At 41.2% G+C, this 17,626-nt stretch overlaps 1 protein-coding gene across 5 annotated transcripts in view; it reads right to left on the bottom strand.

The window, feature by feature from the left end:
• Nucleotides 1–17,626, bottom strand: part of SEMA6A (semaphorin 6A) — a 127,694-nt gene that overhangs the window by 24,405 nt on the left and 85,663 nt on the right. For 3 of the 5 annotated variants that reach the window (XM_080677263.1, XM_080677266.1, XM_080677264.1), the window contains exons 8-18: nt 17,444–17,563; nt 16,699–16,787; nt 15,393–15,610; nt 11,468–11,599; nt 8,923–9,078; nt 7,372–7,548; nt 6,856–6,996; nt 6,695–6,775; nt 4,680–4,738; nt 2,558–2,578; nt 2,371–2,421 (exon numbers count right to left, since the gene is read on the bottom strand). In XM_080677263.1, coding sequence (XP_080533389.1) covers nt 2,371–2,421; nt 2,558–2,578; nt 4,680–4,738; nt 6,695–6,775; nt 6,856–6,996; nt 7,372–7,548; nt 8,923–9,078; nt 11,468–11,599; nt 15,393–15,610; nt 16,699–16,787; nt 17,444–17,563 — 1,245 coding nt within the window. The remainder of the gene's footprint in view (nt 1–2,370; nt 2,422–2,557; nt 2,579–4,679; nt 4,739–6,694; nt 6,776–6,855; nt 6,997–7,371; nt 7,549–8,922; nt 9,079–11,467; nt 11,600–15,392; nt 15,611–16,698; nt 16,788–17,443; nt 17,564–17,626) is intronic. The other 2 variants (XM_080677267.1, XM_080677265.1) reach the window with 1 other exon arrangement.

The raw sequence follows: 17,626 nt of genomic DNA, 5'->3' as shown, positions 1-17,626 counted from the left end.
GGTCCAATTCACTAAAAAGGGTTTCTTGGTTATGAAACTGATGTTGCACAGAGCTTTTGCCAAGCAGAGAGTGCATGGTTTATTGAAAGGATCCCCCTTTTTAGGCAGTTGTGGTTTTGTTGTTCACTCTGTGAGCCTGCCCTCAGCCAATGAACTTTTTACGGAAACATTCAAAGGACACAGTGGGAAGCAGTGGGTGCACTTTGGACTGTGGGGTTGGCTTCCTAAGCTACATCCTTGCTCTTAAAAATAGTGATTTGGTATTTCCTTTGATGGTAACAACACAGCACCTAGTCCAGTGCCTGGCACTATTTGCTGAATAAATTAATTACATCTGTTCTATATTAATTCCAAAATAAGCATATCTTCAATAATTTGTGAAAAGAAAGTCTCCTGTATTTTTCTAAGTATTGTCTCGAGCAGCCTCATTTTGATGGTCAGTTAATCATCTAACCACTCCAACCTGAATAGATTTAGCCTGAAATGGGCAGGATCATTCATTAGCAGGAATACAGTATTCCAACTCTTCTTTAGTTTCATCACAGAAACTACTGGTCAAGAGCTGAGGGTGGAGAGGCATTGTCCTTTAAAAGTGTTAATATGGAGACATTAAGTTCCTTTCCTTTTGAAAAGGAAAAAAAGATACATAGATTATTTCTGTTCATAAAGAAGATTCCATAGTTTAATTGTTCTATCGATATAAGAAATTACCTGGGAGTTAAAATTGTACAAATTGATGAATGCTAGGGAGGTTGCTGGTTCAATTAGATTCAAGACCTGAATTTCTTAATTTCTGATAAAGATTATTCAATTATAAGAAGTGATTTCAAAGTATGATATTGAGAAAGAGAAGAAGCTAAGTGGGTTCTCTTTCTGAAGGACAGGCTAAGTTAGAGGACATATACCTCCCGATAAATTTTTTTCTAGTGTTTAATGTGTTGGTTGGAATCACAGATGGGAGGATGTTAAAGGTGGATGAATTCTGTGGGTTCCTCTCCACACTACCTCACTTCATGTGGGGGACAGTCAGGAGAAACCAGGCATTGTTTTCCATATCTGCACAGCTCCAGTTTACAAGATAGTCTTTAGGACTTCCAAAGAGGCTTTTTATTTATGCTAATACTCACGGGAGTGAGAGTTCTCATAGAGCTATTAGGCACATTTGTAGCCATCCTGCACTATTTCTTTGAATCCGAAATCCACCTTGCTTTCTTTTCTTTATGTTTCCCCTTCATTTCTTACCTACGTCTACATTTAAAGACTGTTCTAGAACTGTTACTGTTCTTAAACACAAAATCTATAAAATTTGTATATCAATGAAACCCATAGTCCCCATTATCCTATTTAATAAAAGCCTAATATGCAAAGTGTCCCCTCGACTGGGAATTCAACCAGGGGGCGGGACCAGCCAGCCAACTGCCCACGGCCCCTCCCTCTGACCGGCCCCAACCTGGCTGGCAGTGGTGGCAGCAGGCGGCCGGGGGAAGGAAGGCCCTGGCTGGCAGCCGGCAGCTGCTAGGGACCCTACCTGTGCACGAATTTCGTGCACTGGGCCTCTAGTAACACATAAGCTTAAGTTTGCCATCACACATATTTTTTCATTTTATATTTAAAAAACACATGAATAATTTACCCTAATAAATACTTGGAGTAACTTTGAGAAATGGGATGTGTTAACTACATTTAAACTTTTCTTGTAAAGAGCTCAGAATATTCTGTTTATGGATTTAATAGCTTTCTGTAATGCAGCGTCTGCATTTCAGAGCAGGAACAACGAGAGAAGCCCTGTGTGCGCATCGTTTGCACTGTGTCACTCTTCCTTGTACACATTCTAAAGAAATCTCGAAAAAAATATGTCTAAACAGTTGCACTCTTTGTGAACTTAAATTTTGATGGCCAATTTCATGCTATCTTGAAAAGTTTTGCCTAGTAAGAAGCTGGTATGTTCACTCTGTATAGATTTTCCCCTGAAGAAGGTATGGTCCTGAGAGTCAGCATTTTGGGAATGTTGCTCTCTATCAGTTAAGGAGTTATGGCCTTGTAGTTATAGGCACTATTCTTTTATCTTGGATGTACTTATGTCCAAAAGCAATTTTTTCTCCTTCAAGAACTCATTAAAGATATTCACCAAATTCCCTAAGGTTGGCATATTTCATGTTATATGGATTAAACTGTAGGACTCAAGTCTCATACATCAAATACAGTCGGAGTGATTTTTGAAGCATCATGCAATCTATAAATAATTTTAGTGAATTGGGGCCCTGGAGTAATAAAGAATCTGGTCCATGGTGTTTAGGAATGAAAACTATAAACTACCACAGGGTGAGTGGCCTGAAGAATTTAAAAAAAAAAAGAAATCCATCAACTGACCATATACTGTGTCGTAAGACATTTCATGATCTGGTAGAGGAGTTGAAATGTCTATAAAAAAATAATGAGGACAAAAAATTAATTTAGAGAGAAACCTAAAGTTTGAGAATACTGAAGAGGATTAGTGAAGCAGGATTTTCTAAATAGAGTTTCATCGATAATTAATCACGAGTAATGTCTTCCTTACCATTCAGTGCCACGAAGGAATCTGAAAGACAAAAGGGAGGAGAAGATTACTTATGTCTAACACTACTTAGTGTGACTTACATAGCAAGTGGGAATGAACTAATACAGGACTATAAGAACATATGATACCCAACACTAAGTAAGTGCATCTCAATTCTGGCTTATAATGTAAGATGCGTTATATTCGGTCCAATTTCACACCCCCATCTCTTCCCCAAGTGAGTTTCCTCAGAGTCACTGCTTTTGTTGCCAAGAGGCAGAGAAAAAGCAAGAGTTAGTAAAGAAATGGTAACTGTGATTATATGTGTTTCTGAGAATGTAAGCCCTACCATATATGTGGATAAAATAAGTAACATATGGACCCACACTTATAAAGTACCCTTTTTCACACTCTCTCATTTCATCCTCACAACCATGCTGTGAGGAACTGTCCAGTGTCACAATGCTCTGAACTCAGCAGGAGGTTTACTTAGGTAATTAAAACAAAAATAAAAGAAATCACATCCACACAGAGGCAGCATACACCTGTGTGTGCATGCTGTGTCTGGGTCAGAACACTGGTTCACTCAGCCTGCTCCTCAGCCTCTGGCACTGGCTCTGTACGATTTTCTCATCTCCTCTTAAAATCCTGATGCAGAGTCACTGTGCACCAATGACCTAACGCCTCTGAATGCCTGTCTGTGAAGAGATAAGTCCCATGAAGTAGGTCACGCTCCAGCAGAGCACAGGGAGCTGAGAGGGCACTCAGACAGGCAGCCGAAGGTCCGCTCAGCCCTACCTCCTGCCCTGAGCGGGCCTCTAAGAGCCTCAGCAGCAATGAGGTCCAAGGGTGGGGAGTACAGGAAAACAGAGGCTTGACTGCTGAGGTTAAAGAGTAAGTCGCGGGCTAGAGGAGAGGGTCTCCCCTGTGCTCAATACTGAGGCTCCCTTCAGCTTTTCTGCCAAGGATACAGGTGTAGTGTGAACCCCCCTGGTGCAGAGGACACTTGGTAGAGCTATTAACCATTTTCACATTTTTCATAGATTTACCTAGGAAATCCAAATTGACACCCCAATTTTCTACAGATGCCCATACCACCAGATCATAAAAATACGATGAAAATTATTCATTAAAGTCAGCTAATTCAGTTCATATAGAAACACATAGAAACCAAAACCTGTTTCCTGAAAATGGAGCCTTAAGGCATCAATGTGACTAACATCCATGGATCAAATAGTTTCACTCCCCAAAAGTAACTTAGATCTTTTGGCAATGACACTGTCTCCTATGCTGATTTCTTAACTCATTAAATTTTGTGTGTGAAAACATAATAAGCTTTTGCCAATATATAATATTTGCAAACAAAAAAAAAATATATGCAAAGAATTTGGAGATAAGGCTGCCACGTCTCTTTATTTGATTGTATCTGATTTCTATAAAAGATAAGAAAGTTGAATGACACCTTAGCATTTTCAGTAGAGTTTTGATATTAATCGGAAATAGGAGAACCAGGGTCCTTTACGTGAAGTTCTAACTAAAATGTTACCATTTAATAACTTTGAAATGAACTCAGATTCACGCAGTTTAATTTCTATGAAAAGGTTATTTTGAGTCACCTTGTACTTAGTGGGTTATATCTGAAACTTTTTTCTACTGTAAATGTTAACAGACAAAAATCTAATTTAAAAAATATAATTACTTTTGTTAGTTTTTATGTTGAAGAAGAATAAAACAGTTCCATTCAATTAAAAAGCTAGAGTATAACGTCCAACCTTTTCGTCATATTTGGTTAAAAATTACAGTGTAAATAGCACATTTTAAAAAAAACAACAAAACTCGGTTTTCAAAAAAAAGAAAATGCAGACATAACTTACTGCTCTGCATAATTAATATCTTCTTAAGTGAGTCTGTTCCTCAGTATTGTAATAATGCCCTAGGTGCCAGCATTTATAGCAACAGCATCGACAATAACATTGGCGCTAAAACACACTATTTTCTTTATTTGATATTTAGAAGATGGTTTCTGTTATGTATGCATGTTTTGGTGCCAGCTGTACTCAGTTCCACATGCAGGGTAATGTTTCCAGGCCATTCCAGAAAGCTTCTCTGCCCAAAGATAAACACGGATAAAAGCTTCACTTACTGTGACAGTCTCCAAGGCCATCTGTATTGCCACGCTCTATGTCCTGTTCAAAAGTTAGTCTTTCAGAAAAGGAGGGGGGAGAAAAACAAATTCAATTATGTGAGTCATTACTCGGGTTTCACTAAAGCAACTAACACAGTTTGATAAACTGAGTGGCAGGTGCAAAAAAATATGTAGATAACAGCTTGAAAATTATATCTTTGAAATTTTCAGAATTGAGTCTTATGTACAAGAATATCCAAAAAGAAGCCCTGGCTTAAGAACTTAATTCAGATATTATTCAGGAGGTAGTGTGTGCATTATTTATACCTGTCTTTTACTCTGATTCTCTGAATATGTCTTAAACATTTAAATGTTAAAATACAGTGTTCTGAGCAATATAGAAGTCTATAAATCTCTCTATATAAAAGCCTAATATGCTAAGGGTCCGACCTATCAGTCGACCGTTCGACCAGTCGCTATGACTTGCACTGACCACCAAGGGGCAGACGCTCCGACCAGTAGGTTAGCTTGCTATTGGGGTCCGGCAGATTGGGACTGGATGAGATGGACCGGACATGCCCTGGAACCAACCTCCCGCAGTCCCTCCCAGGCCTCTAAAATATTTCTTCTAATTAATTTCCTTTCAATGTGCATGAATTTGTGCAATGGGCCTCTAGTTAAAAATAAGTCTTTCCCCCTCTACTTTCTCTTTCACCCTGACCCTTGCCTTCCTAGATTTTTATCTATTTCTTTGCTTAGCAGTAACTTATATAACAAAGTGTTAAAGGTACAAATGGCCAGTGGCTATGTGGGGCCCAAGAAGAGAGGGCTCGGAGGTGCATTTTGCTGAGACCATTCAGGTATTGTCTTCACTCCTCCCCGTCCTCAGGAGTATACTTCTGGTTATACCTTGAATATAGAAAGATCATGCCTCAGCTTTCTTCACTGTGCTTTGTGATCCTTCCTCCTTTACTTCAAGAGTCCCAGGAAAAGATATAAAGTGCTACAACTGTAGCATGTCTATATTGCTACTTGTAAAGATGATGTAATAAAATATAGAAGTCGACCCTTTGTATTAGTCAAATTTCCAGGTCAGATTTAGTTATCATTCACCCTGTTTATGGGAATACTTTCCCTCATATGATGCAGGTGGTAGTCATGAGGTGGCCTTCTGCCTATTTGTCTAGCTGTTCTAAAATGGGAGAGGAGAGTCAGTGATGTGAGCCCTTCTGTTGCCCCTTTTGATTTGGGGAAGTTGAAGGAATTGGCTAAGAAAGAACTGTGCTGCCATATGGCACCTCTCTTGAGTTGCCATAACCAGTCAAGGACATGCATTGGATGTTTTTCCAATGTTATTTTGGATTTCACATCCAATGAAGTAAACACATAAAAGAAACCTTTTAACTAATGCCAACTGAGCATTAAAGACTGGGTCACAATTTTAAGCACCGAAATCACAGGCATGTTAGACTGCCCCGATCGAGCTGATCTGCTGGAGAACTGCCAAGAATTGACTACCTAATGAGTAATAGGGTCAACTGTTCTTCAGTGCAGGAGAAGATTTATTGGATGTATACAACATGCTTGCAGTACAAACGCATCCTTAACAAATGCTCTGCAATTTCTTCCCAGCCTTGTATGGTCAATTAGAGGAGCCCGTTTTGTGATGGCTGGGCAAACCGCATCACTAATCTAATTGCTACCCGACTGCTCCTTTTCTCTGCTGTTCTCAAATTGTGATGATTAAGGCATGCACATCCCTGTCCCTCTCTCCAGGGAACACTTAGAAGCCCACTGTGTTTCTTCTCTTTGTGTTTTTAATCAGCCTGAGGATGCATGATTAATCAATTGGAAATCTGCCACCTGTGATATTGGGGTGTTCTGTGAAATGGGAAAAGAAGGAGAATGGCTGACCATCCCATTGATGAGGCTGTGCACAGAAGGCTGAGTGGCGGTGGTATGTGCAAGCACAGTTAACTAATACATATAGAATGGATAGCACCTTCTACTCTCCCACACCTGGGGCGCCTTACCTGCTGCCAGGCAACAGATAGGCACAGGAACCTCCTTCCTTCACCCACCCGCAGTAAGGGTCTCTGGAGGCGATGCAGGTCCTGCAGGAAGAAGATGACCGTGAGCTACCTAGGCCTCCTTTCGAAGCATTTCCCAATAGGCAATGAGGCAAAGTACATACTTTTTACATCTCCCATGTCGTTCACACCGACCAAGGGGAACCTTTATCACACAGGTAGAGAATGCAACATACAGAGAGTTGCTTGCTTTGTCCAGTTGCAATCCCATAATCCTCTTGTCTTCTACTCCATCATAGCTACACCTAATTGTATAAGGCAGGATAATATCATTAAAAGTTTCCCTCGGGTCAGTTCTCTTTTTCTTGCCACCATCCTCATACCCAACACCCAGCCCACAAAGTGATCTCTTAATCTGATCTAAGTAAAGGTGAAATAGATCCTTGTACATGCATACACACACACACACACACACACAGACACACACACACACATCTATATGTGTAACTATATAAATATATACATTATTGGCAAGGAGGAAATAATGCCTTTTATATATTAAAAGACTTTCACAAATAATTTTAAAAGCCACACCTAAAAATGTATAAAACCTATGTCTGCCTTGACTTCCTCTGAATAACATAAGTAATTGGCGAGAAAGGACCAAACATTCTACATACTTTTCAGGATTGTAAACGCTCATCTCCTCTAGGAAAAGGCTGTCATTTAGGAAACCACTGTTTCCTATTCTGGCCAAGAACTTCAAGATGAGTCCCTTCTCTGATCCCAGGAAAACCACAGTGTGATTCTGATAGGGCCCAGCCGCGGTGTCCACCGCTATTTTGGTGAGGCGGTATCTGAAATGACAGGATCGCATTTTTCATCTCTCTCTTGGTCTATCATTCAAGTGTCCCCCTTCCCACTTCACACAATTGAATTGTGACAGAGCTTTCTAGTAATAACCTCAAGAGAAATATATGCATGTAAATAATGCTCTCAAGCTGTTCTGGTATGTTACTTCCATATGCAGAGCATTAGTATGGCTCCAAGGGGAGGACAGAGGTATGGGGTGTGGAGGCCAAGTTACATAATAAGTAGCCAGCCATAACCATGTGAAACCACTCCACAATCATCTCTGCCCTGAGCAACAAGGGAAGGCTCATGTCTCCTCTGAAGAGGGGAGGAATAAGGGAACTCATTTGACATTTCATTTAACATTGGAAAGAAAAGCAATGGCTACCATTTTTTTTTATACCATTCTTCTGAGATGTAAAGCCACATCAACAAAATGCCAGATGGGAAAGATTTTCAATTGTATGTACAAGGACTGAAGTTCCAAAGGATGTGCCAGCCAAGCAAGATACATTTGGAGCAAAGGTGAAGGGCATCAGCCTTGTCACATATCTAGGATAAGTCCTATTGGGCCTCCTCTTTCTCTCAGCCATTCAATACTCCATAGACACCTATTTGTCCTAAGCACCATGGCAGGTTCCAGAAAATATGGAGCCTCTTGCAAGTTATATTGTTTCTATCTTATGGACAAGAGCCATTATAATACTTCGATATATTTCAATAAAGGCATAGTTTAAAAATGGTGGTAAATTTAATTAACCTTGTGTTTGATGATTGCCCAGACTGGATGGTACTTGGGAAAGCCTGTTGAATTGTTTGGAAATAAGCTCTAAATACATACAAGGAGGAGTACTTAATGCTTTCACAGATTTCACACCAGCTATCCCATCTCAGTTGGCCACCACTTCAGATAACAAATGCTAAAGCATGGAACCTTCATGCTGGCATACGTGTGCAAATTCTCCTTTTGTTCATGCTCCATTGAAAGTTAACAGCCAAGGCACAATGCTTGAATGGAATCTGCAGCTTGTTTTGCAACCATATCCAACCAAACAGGTGTCCACATCATCAACTGAATCTCCTTCACTGCTCCTCCACTTTTGCACAGACTGGACTAAAGGGCTACCTGGGAAGGAGATATCTGTGTTTCCTCTAATTGCTGTCATGTGCCCAGTTAGCCCCAAAATACCCAAACTCTTCTTAAGGGGAATGTGGTCGCGGGGTTTTATGGCATCCACCCCACTCGCCAGCATTTCATAGTGGAATCAATGCACGTGATCACAGAAGATGCCTGTGCCATTTCAAAACATGATCCGCTGATATGAGCATGAGATGGATTAGGGAAGATCCCTGTAGGACTCGGTGTGCTTGGCACCCACCTGACCATCGTCCTCAGGAACCACGGCCTGTTGATGACAGAAGGCACGGCCTCGTCCATGAGCGGGTGCGTTTTGATGAAGTTCAGGGTATCATCCGGAAAGTCATTAGAGGTTGCATATTTCTCTAAGGAGGATGAGCCAGCACAGCAACCCGGCCTAAAAAGAAAGGGAGGGAGTTTGTTTCATGCCTTATGGCAAATTCTTTGAATGAACTGCTTCTCTAAGCATCTGGCATGAGGGAAAATGTACCAGAGGCTGAGAGGAGGAAGTTGAACAATGCAGATGCCACCAAATAAATGTGCTTAGATTTCCTCCAGGCTGCCTCGCATGCCATAGAGGAGCCTCCGCCAGGGCAGTTCAACCTTGGCTGGGGGCAACTTGGCTTCCCCCCAGAAGCACAAACAAATTCCATCAACAGTGATGGAGCCTGAAACAAGGGGGGAGTGTGTGCTGTGCACATGTCCCAGGGCTGCTCTATCTGCCCTAAAACCCTGCTGGAAGTTCTCGAGGCATTTGCTCTACAAAAGGAGAGAATTAAGCTGACTTTTCCACAAATATAGAAAACAAAGGCACTCAAAAGCCACCAGCCAGCATATGTACCAGCAAGACTCCATGTAACCATCTCCCACTGGGAGTCAGAGAACGTCTGTATTTTGTTTTCTACGGATGCTTTTGTTTTTGTTTGATTTGGGCAGGTATGAAAAGCCAATGACACTGAAGCTTCCCTCCTGAAAGGTCATGTCATTATGACGCGAAAACTTTTTTCTACAGGAAATGCTATGGCTTCTGGAGTCAAGGGACATCTCGGTAAAGTTAGATCAGGGAAACACTGACACCAGGCCTATCCACACAGCTGGACTCTGACAGCAATGGCATAGTCTGGACCACGCATGCACTGTGTCACGGCACTGAGCCAGCCAGCCCTGTGGACGTGTCCTGATATCTGCAGGAGGGGCGAGGCAAGCATGCGGGAGGATGAGGGTAAACACACTGCCAATAGTAGCGAATCACTCACAGTGTGTTTCCTGGTCATGGCTTACACACCAAGGAGAACACCTTAAGTAAGTTCTCCCTGAAACCTGATCCCTCAGGCTGAATTCCCCCTCCTGCTTACCTAGAAAGCAGCTAACCGTTCCAGACATTGACTTAGAAGATATATCTGAGGTATTGCCAGAGTGTGCTTTTTGCACCCAGTCTGCTCTCCATAAGGAACAGGGTATGCACATGCCAGACAATTCAGACGATGAAGACAGAACCACAAGGCTTTCTCTCCTGGGTACAGGGTTCACATTATTTAAATTAGTTCAATTAAATGGCTCGGGCTAGGTATTTTCTGTGGGGGACTTGAGGTTGGAGGAGATGGTTGGAAAGCAAAAAACTTAAAAGACACTGGGCTTCTTCCTTCCAGAGGCCCACAAATTCAGTGGAGGAAGCTGGGCACACAAGGATGTTTCCAGGTAACTTAGACTGCAAATGCTGTAATGAAGGTATCCAGTGGGTACCACATAAAGAGGGCAGGCACAGGGTTGGGGACAGTTTTCTCCCATCCCAGTTAAAAAGGATGAATTCACGGCTTTAGTGTGAGGAATTGAAGGAGATTACAGAGGACCAAGAGGTCTCTGGACAGTAGGTTCCCAATGAAGGCAATTCTGGGGCACACTTCGGGGAGAGGGGAATTTGGATTGTGTATGGACCCAAAATAGACCAGAACCTGGCAGACCAGAGACATGTTAAGGTCCACTGCACCTGTGCTCTCTTCTTGCCCTTGGCCTGAGTCTTGACTCAGCTCTGATCCAGCCTGGTCAAAAAATCCAGGGAACACACACCATTTAGGTTCCACATTTTATTAGGATTTAAAGACACGAGGTTCTGTAAAATGGAAGGGAAGCAGGGAGGGACAATGGAAACAATCTATCCAGTTATGTGAACTTACACAATACACTTTATACCTCTCTGGGCCCCAGTTTCCTTGACTACAGACCATTGGAGCTGGCTGGACGAAATGGATCTATTCATCCTAGGATTACATGGATAAACCACAGATACAGAGATTAAGCGAAAGACTAGAGAGTCATTGTTTTAAATATTAGTAACCCTGAATTTTGCTTAAGTGGATGAAGGTAAATGACCTGATAGGCCTTGCTGTTGTTCCAGCATCTTATCTGTATGGCTGGCATGGGCATGGAAGACACTGGTGTGCAATTATCAGAGGAGCAAGCTGTACCATTTCTAGAAGTTCAATATAGCATATAGCCCTGGTTGGTGTGCTCAGTGGTTACAGGGGTCTCAGGTTTGATTCCTGGTCAAAGGCACATACTTGGGTTGCAGGTTTGATCCCCAGCCCAGGTTGGGACAGGCCTGGGAGGCAACCAGTCCATAAACCTCTCTCATGTCAATGTTTCTCTCCCTCCCTCCCTCCCTCTCTCTCTCCCTCCCTCCCCTCCCCCCTCCATTTCACCCTCTCAAAAAAAAATCAATGGAAAAAACATCCTCAGGTGAGGATTAACAACAACATAAAAGCATATAGATAGATATTTGCATGTACCTGGGCTTAGGCACTCGTTCATCAGGAACTGGTGTCCAAGTGGAATCCGGAGACTTCTGTTCTTTGAATCTCCCAGTAAAAACATTGGCAATGTCAAGCATGTCATAGGCACAAACTGCAGACCCAGGGATGCTGCAACATGACATTTCACACAGTGTTACTCATGCCCAGGTGCACAGGCAGCTTGGAAAACATACTCCAAAGAAACTTTCCTATTACAGGCAATTGAAATGTAAAGTTCATATACTGAACACAATAAATGTAAGGGCTCCTAGTGCATAAAGTGAATGTTCCTGGGAATCAAATTTTTATCAGTGGCCTTAAATAAAGGGCTAGTTAAAGTAAACATAAAGAGAAAGGACCTCTTCATGTCTTCTGGGACTGCTTTTGTCTAGAAAGGAACAGTGGTTGAACTGGTGATTTAGAAGTTTCATGAATTCACTGATGTTAATTATTAGTCAACCCCCTCCCCCAATACAATTTTTAGAAAATATTCTACACCTCCAATATTGGTAAAAATTTAAAGTAAAAGTGCTTCCACGGTCCAAATACTGCTTCTTTGGATTTGGAACCTCAAGCTAAGGACTCCAGGAGTGAGAATGTCTGTGTGCAGAACTCGGGAATATTTTGTTAGTTGGTGTACATTCCAGTTTTTACTCCTGTTTATTTGCATAGGACTGAACAATATAAGTCTCTAAAGCATCAACACTTTGCAAATAAAGTGCTCTATTAAGTGCTAAGTAATAATAATGACAGAAATCTCTACCTATAATTACATTCTGGCCTGGTACTCCTGGAAGGACTTTGGGATTTTTTTTCATCAGTGGTGAGAGGCATGAATAATTCATTCATCTGGGTAAACTGTTTGAAACCATGTTTGTTTTTGACTATGGTTGTTCCTTGGTTTTGATCAAATAAATTGCAGGCACCAGCTGGCCAATGTTTTAATCAGGCATTGAGGTTGTGGACCAGTGCACAGCAGCATCAGGGCCAGACTGCGCTCTGCAGTATGGGAACATCATCCAGCACAGAGAGAAGGATTGGTCTGGATTTTGCAAATGTAGAAAGGATATGGAAATCACTGCATAATGATTAGGAAAACTTTATGCTATCTTTAATTTCACAACAATTACTGAAGAATTACTAGTAAAGCAAGAAATAGGGACAGGATTAGAAAGCTTATTTAAAACAAGGTGGCAGAATGAACTTTAAAGTATTTTAAAATTAAAAGTAATGCATTTTTAAAGTAGTGTATATATATATATGCATATATAAATATACACACACACACACACACACACACACACACATTGTTTACAGAATTGAGTATATAAGACAGTGATCCCCATTTGTTTTGAAATTTTAGAACCCTGGCATTACTTAATTTTGTAAGATTCTTCTTATCTCCCTTTCCTAAAAGTAACAGGTATACATATTTACTTTAAATATTAAGAACAATAGGATAAATATTGAATTATTTTATGAGGAACCTTGTAGTAACTAAAGACACCCTGGGATTTTATAATCTTCCCAAGGTTAGAATTACTTGTGACATCCATTATTCTTCCTTCCCTACTTTACTCCCTCCTCCTTCCTTTCATCTTTTTTTCATTCCTTTCTACCTGCTGTTCATTCAACCTATAATTATGGAATCCCTAATTTTAGGCAGTAAATGCTTAATAAATAACACAGAGTACTGCTCTCAGTTGACTCACAGTTCAGTGTGGAGGCAAATAACAACAATGATGATAATAATTCATGCAGGACAACTTGCTAAGAGCAGTATTTAAAGAGGTATGCACAAGATCTCATGGGAAGCGACTCCAGCTGAGACTTAAAGCATCCTTAGGGTTACAACGGGCAAACAGACATTGGTTGGACCAGAGGACTTGGCAGAGAACAGGACATGAGCAAGCATGGCATGTTCGAGACAGATCTTAGTTCCAAAAAGCACATCCTGCTGGCAGAGATGGGCTAGACCAGTGGTCAGCAAACAGAGCCAAATATCAACAGTACAACGATTGAAATTTCTTTTGAGAGCCAAATTTTTAAACTTAAACTTCTTCTAACACCATTTCTTCAAAATAGACTTGACCAGGCCATGGTATTTTGTGGAAGAGCCACATTCAAGGGGCCAAAGAGCCGCATGTGGCTCGCGAGCCGCAGTTTGCCGACCACGGGACTAGACCATGAGGGGGGTTTGCACACCAATCTAAGGAGCGGGAGCTTTATCCCCAGGGCAAAGAGGAGCACCTAAAGGATTTGAAACCTGACAGTGACCAAGTTTGCATGAGTGGAGCATGGGGTGGAGAGGAATGAATCTAGAGGAAGTAAAACCAGAGAGGGCCAATAATTTATAGATGAAATGGGTATATGCGTTTTTACCACTTTCTTATTTTACTGAGCAAATATGTCTCTGAGACTGCATAAGCATGCAATAATTGAATGTTTCTTGGGGGCTGTTAAATAAAATACTTTAAATGGAGTATCTATAATATGCTAGAATCTACTGCTGTATTGTAATCATAAAGTAACTCACTGCCCTCAGAAATTAAACCAACAAACTGGAAGTGTGCTCTGAAATTCTGCTAGCTCCTGCTTTCCCATGTACCACAACAGTATTCTTTCTTAACAGTCTAGATCGATGCATTCACAAGTATGAACAGTCAAAGTCTGAATTAAAATCTTTTCTATTCTCAGGCTTACAAATCTCCACAGATGGTTAAAGCTTACTTAAATCTCACTTAGTGCTACTTGCTGTAGTATGGGTTCATATTTTCATGCACCTTCAGCGGGGAACTCTTGACTTCCATGTAATAAAGGAACATTATTTCATCCTTGAGCTTGTTCTGATGTAGGCTTTACCTAATTCTGAAACATTTCTTTCTAGATGCTTTCCTCCAGTCTCAACATGTACATGCCTGTCATCTAGGTACTCATTGAGTTCTTAAAAGTCTTTGTAAAAAGTGTAATCCAAAATAAAACAGTGTATTCCTAAAGGAAGATAATATAGAATATCCAAAATTCTACATAGAAATGATGAGAAGACAGTACATTTAGATTGTATGACCACGCCCAGAGTGATGACCATTTTCACAGTCGTGCTAGGACTCTAAGGCCTGGGAAAGCTGAGTACCAGAGAATCTAAATGCCCATATTCTTTCTGCTCTTTAAACCCACATATTTCCACCGCTCTAGGAACAGTAATTAGAATATTATTTAATTCCTCAAAGTCTTAGCTTAAAAACTACCAAAATAGGAATAAACAGGCGGACACTCAGTATTTCTAGGTTTGACAATGATTAAGTCCTCATTCGAGCCCTCCAGTGTCAGACAGTGGTTCTATGGTTGGGATGCAGCCTCCTCTGATTGGATAATAATAACCAGGGTGTCTTAGGTGGGTATGGCCTCATTTGAATCCTAACTTTCACTCTGTAGCATTTTAATATTTTCCCAGGTTTTTTACTTCAAAAGATATCAATATTAAAAGTCAAACAGAACAGTACATGGCCTAGAAGAGAAAGAACCATTTTTGAGTTTGAAGCTGCCTCTTCCGTCTACTGACTACCTGGACCAGGTACTATAATTGAGTTGTTTTGTCCAGTGTAAAAGAGGGCAACAGTAGTCCTTGCCAGGATTACAGGAAGGATTGAGAAACAACACATGAATAGTGTTTATATGACAGGCCTATAATTAGAAGATATTGTTATAATTTACCTAATTACTTTCCCTAAAATCCTAATCTAATAACGCCTGTAAATGACCGTTAATTTGTTGATGAAAACTGAGTGTTAAGTGCATTTTTAGCCACAAATAGTGCATGGCAAGTTTTCCATCAGTTGTGAATCTTGTGTATTAGAGGAGAGCCCCTGGGGAAAGGAAGCCGGAAGAACCAATTAGGTCAACACAGCCATGGCATGGTTACCTGTTATAAGGTGTGGAAAAGGTTGCCAGGACAACGTCACGGCCATTAATACGAATCACATCTGTAACCGCCTGGAGTATGTTGAAATAAAAGTGAGAGTCTCCGGGAACTGAGCAGTTGAGGCGAGCCTTAAGGAAAGATGTCCACTGTTTCTCCAGGACTCTCTGAGACCCTCCCATGTCATTCTTACAAACCTGGGCCACTCTTGGGAAAACTACCTGCAGAGGAAAAACACACAGGGAAAATGAAATGCGCTCACTTTTTGAGGCGATCTTATTAGGATTTTCCTTTCTTTGAAAATAGAAACAGAACAACAAGGTGCTTAAATTAATCTCATGTTTCTAAAAAAAAAAAAAAAAAAAAGGAAAACCTCAGCATTGGAACAGCATGTTTTAAAAGATAAGGCTGTGGCATTTAATACAGAGCCATAAATCCTTCAGGGGATCAGCTCTCAGCCACATACACTCATTTCCATATGGACTGCTTAGCTTTTTATTTCCTCAGACAAAAGCGCACTTTGTATGCACCATCTCTGGCATTCTCACTAGCTGCCTCTGGGCCTCAAATCTCATACCCTGAATTCCTCTAACTGTGCAAGCTACCTGGCATTGATTTTGTGCCCTCCAACTTAGTGACCTTGATCCACTCTCTGGTAATCATAACTGAAAGGGCCATCCCCTAAGTGTTCTCTTGCTTTATTCAATAAAGATAAAATTTAGGACCCTCAGTTTGCTTAAAGATACTGGATATCTACTCTCTCTGTGTGGAGCATCTCATTAAAAAGAGAAAACTGTTGAGTATACCTGGAAACTACATCTCAAGACACTTGAAACTCAGTATGAAATCACTGAACATCTGCTTATTACATTTTGAAAAGCAATATTTAAGATGTCCCCTGTACTCCGTTACTTTTTTTTTTTTTTAAATATTTTATTGATATTTTACAGAGAGGAAGGGAGAGGGATAGAGAGCTAGAAACATCGATGAGAGAGAAACATCAATCAGCTGCCTCCTGCACACCTCCCACTGGAGATGTGCCCGCAACCAAGGCACATGCCCTTGACCGGAATCGAACCCGGGACCCCTCAGTCCGCAGGCTGACGCTCTATCCACTGAGCCAAACCGGTTTCGGCTACTCCGTTACTTTTTTGCTAAAGCACCCAGGGCTTGGAGGCAGCACAATGTTTCACTTCCACTAATCTTTGTATCTTCTCAAAATGATGACCTTGTCATTAGATTGATGGTTCCTATTTCAAGGTCATTTATAACCATATTGATCCAACAGGGAGACTTCCTCCCCTCTTACCTTTCCCATGGTGTTGTACTCCACTGCTATTTCCCTGAAGAAGAAGTAGATATAGTCTCCATAGTCCACTGCTTGGACGAAATATGGTTCTGTGAACAAATTGGGAACTTTAATTGGGGACAAGTCACACAGTTGAAAGAATTTTAATCAATTGCAAGTAGTGACATGTTATTAATTAAAAGCACAGGGCCATTAGACATTTGGTTAACACCAGCCGTTTCGAATGACTGCACACATGTGAGTGCTGGTGATTTCAGAAAGCATTGGAGCCTACAAATTACATGTTTCAGAAGTGGTTGCAACCAACAATGAAGACTAAATGAGTGCTGCATATCCCTGTCTTTTATTTTCCACAATGGAATGCCCACGTTACGGAGAGGGTTTCGTACACATCTCCTGCCAGCTTGACTCATGCAGAGTTATGAGAGCTCTTTTCCTGTTCCCCACACCTCCAATCCCCTGCTCCCTGTTCTTTTCATGTGGGACTCTGAAATGAGAGTTTGAGGCAGGAAAGATGAATGTAATGTGCTCTATTGTAGTAGCATTGGTAGTTCTGTTAACATTCCAGAAGCTCATGGGAAGTGAAAAAGGGAGGTAAATAAATCAGTTGAGGCAAAAGATGCAATTTGCACCTTCCCGTCTGTCAGAAGCCACTAATGAAATGAAACTAGTCTGGTCCCTTGGGACCTAAATGTCCCTCAAGACACCTATTGACCCTCCCCGCCTTATTCTTTTGTTTTTTCACCTTTCAACCATTTGGAATCGTGTTTGACGGTCCGTAGGGTTGGTCTGTCTCCAAAACTCCGGTAAATAACTGCATCGATGGCAAGGAAGTCAGTCACTGTGGCCGAGTATAGTTTTCCATCTTAGAAGAAAAAGAAAAGAGGTGGATGGGGTGGGGAGCAAGACTGTGGGCATGGAGGGATAA

Source organism: Plecotus auritus, assembly GCF_963455305.1.
Source record: "Plecotus auritus genome assembly, chromosome: 7".
NCBI classification, from domain to species: domain Eukaryota; kingdom Metazoa; phylum Chordata; class Mammalia; order Chiroptera; family Vespertilionidae; genus Plecotus; species Plecotus auritus.
The sequence above is the reverse complement of the archived record's forward strand: the minus strand, read 5'-3'. Positions and strand labels throughout refer to the sequence as shown.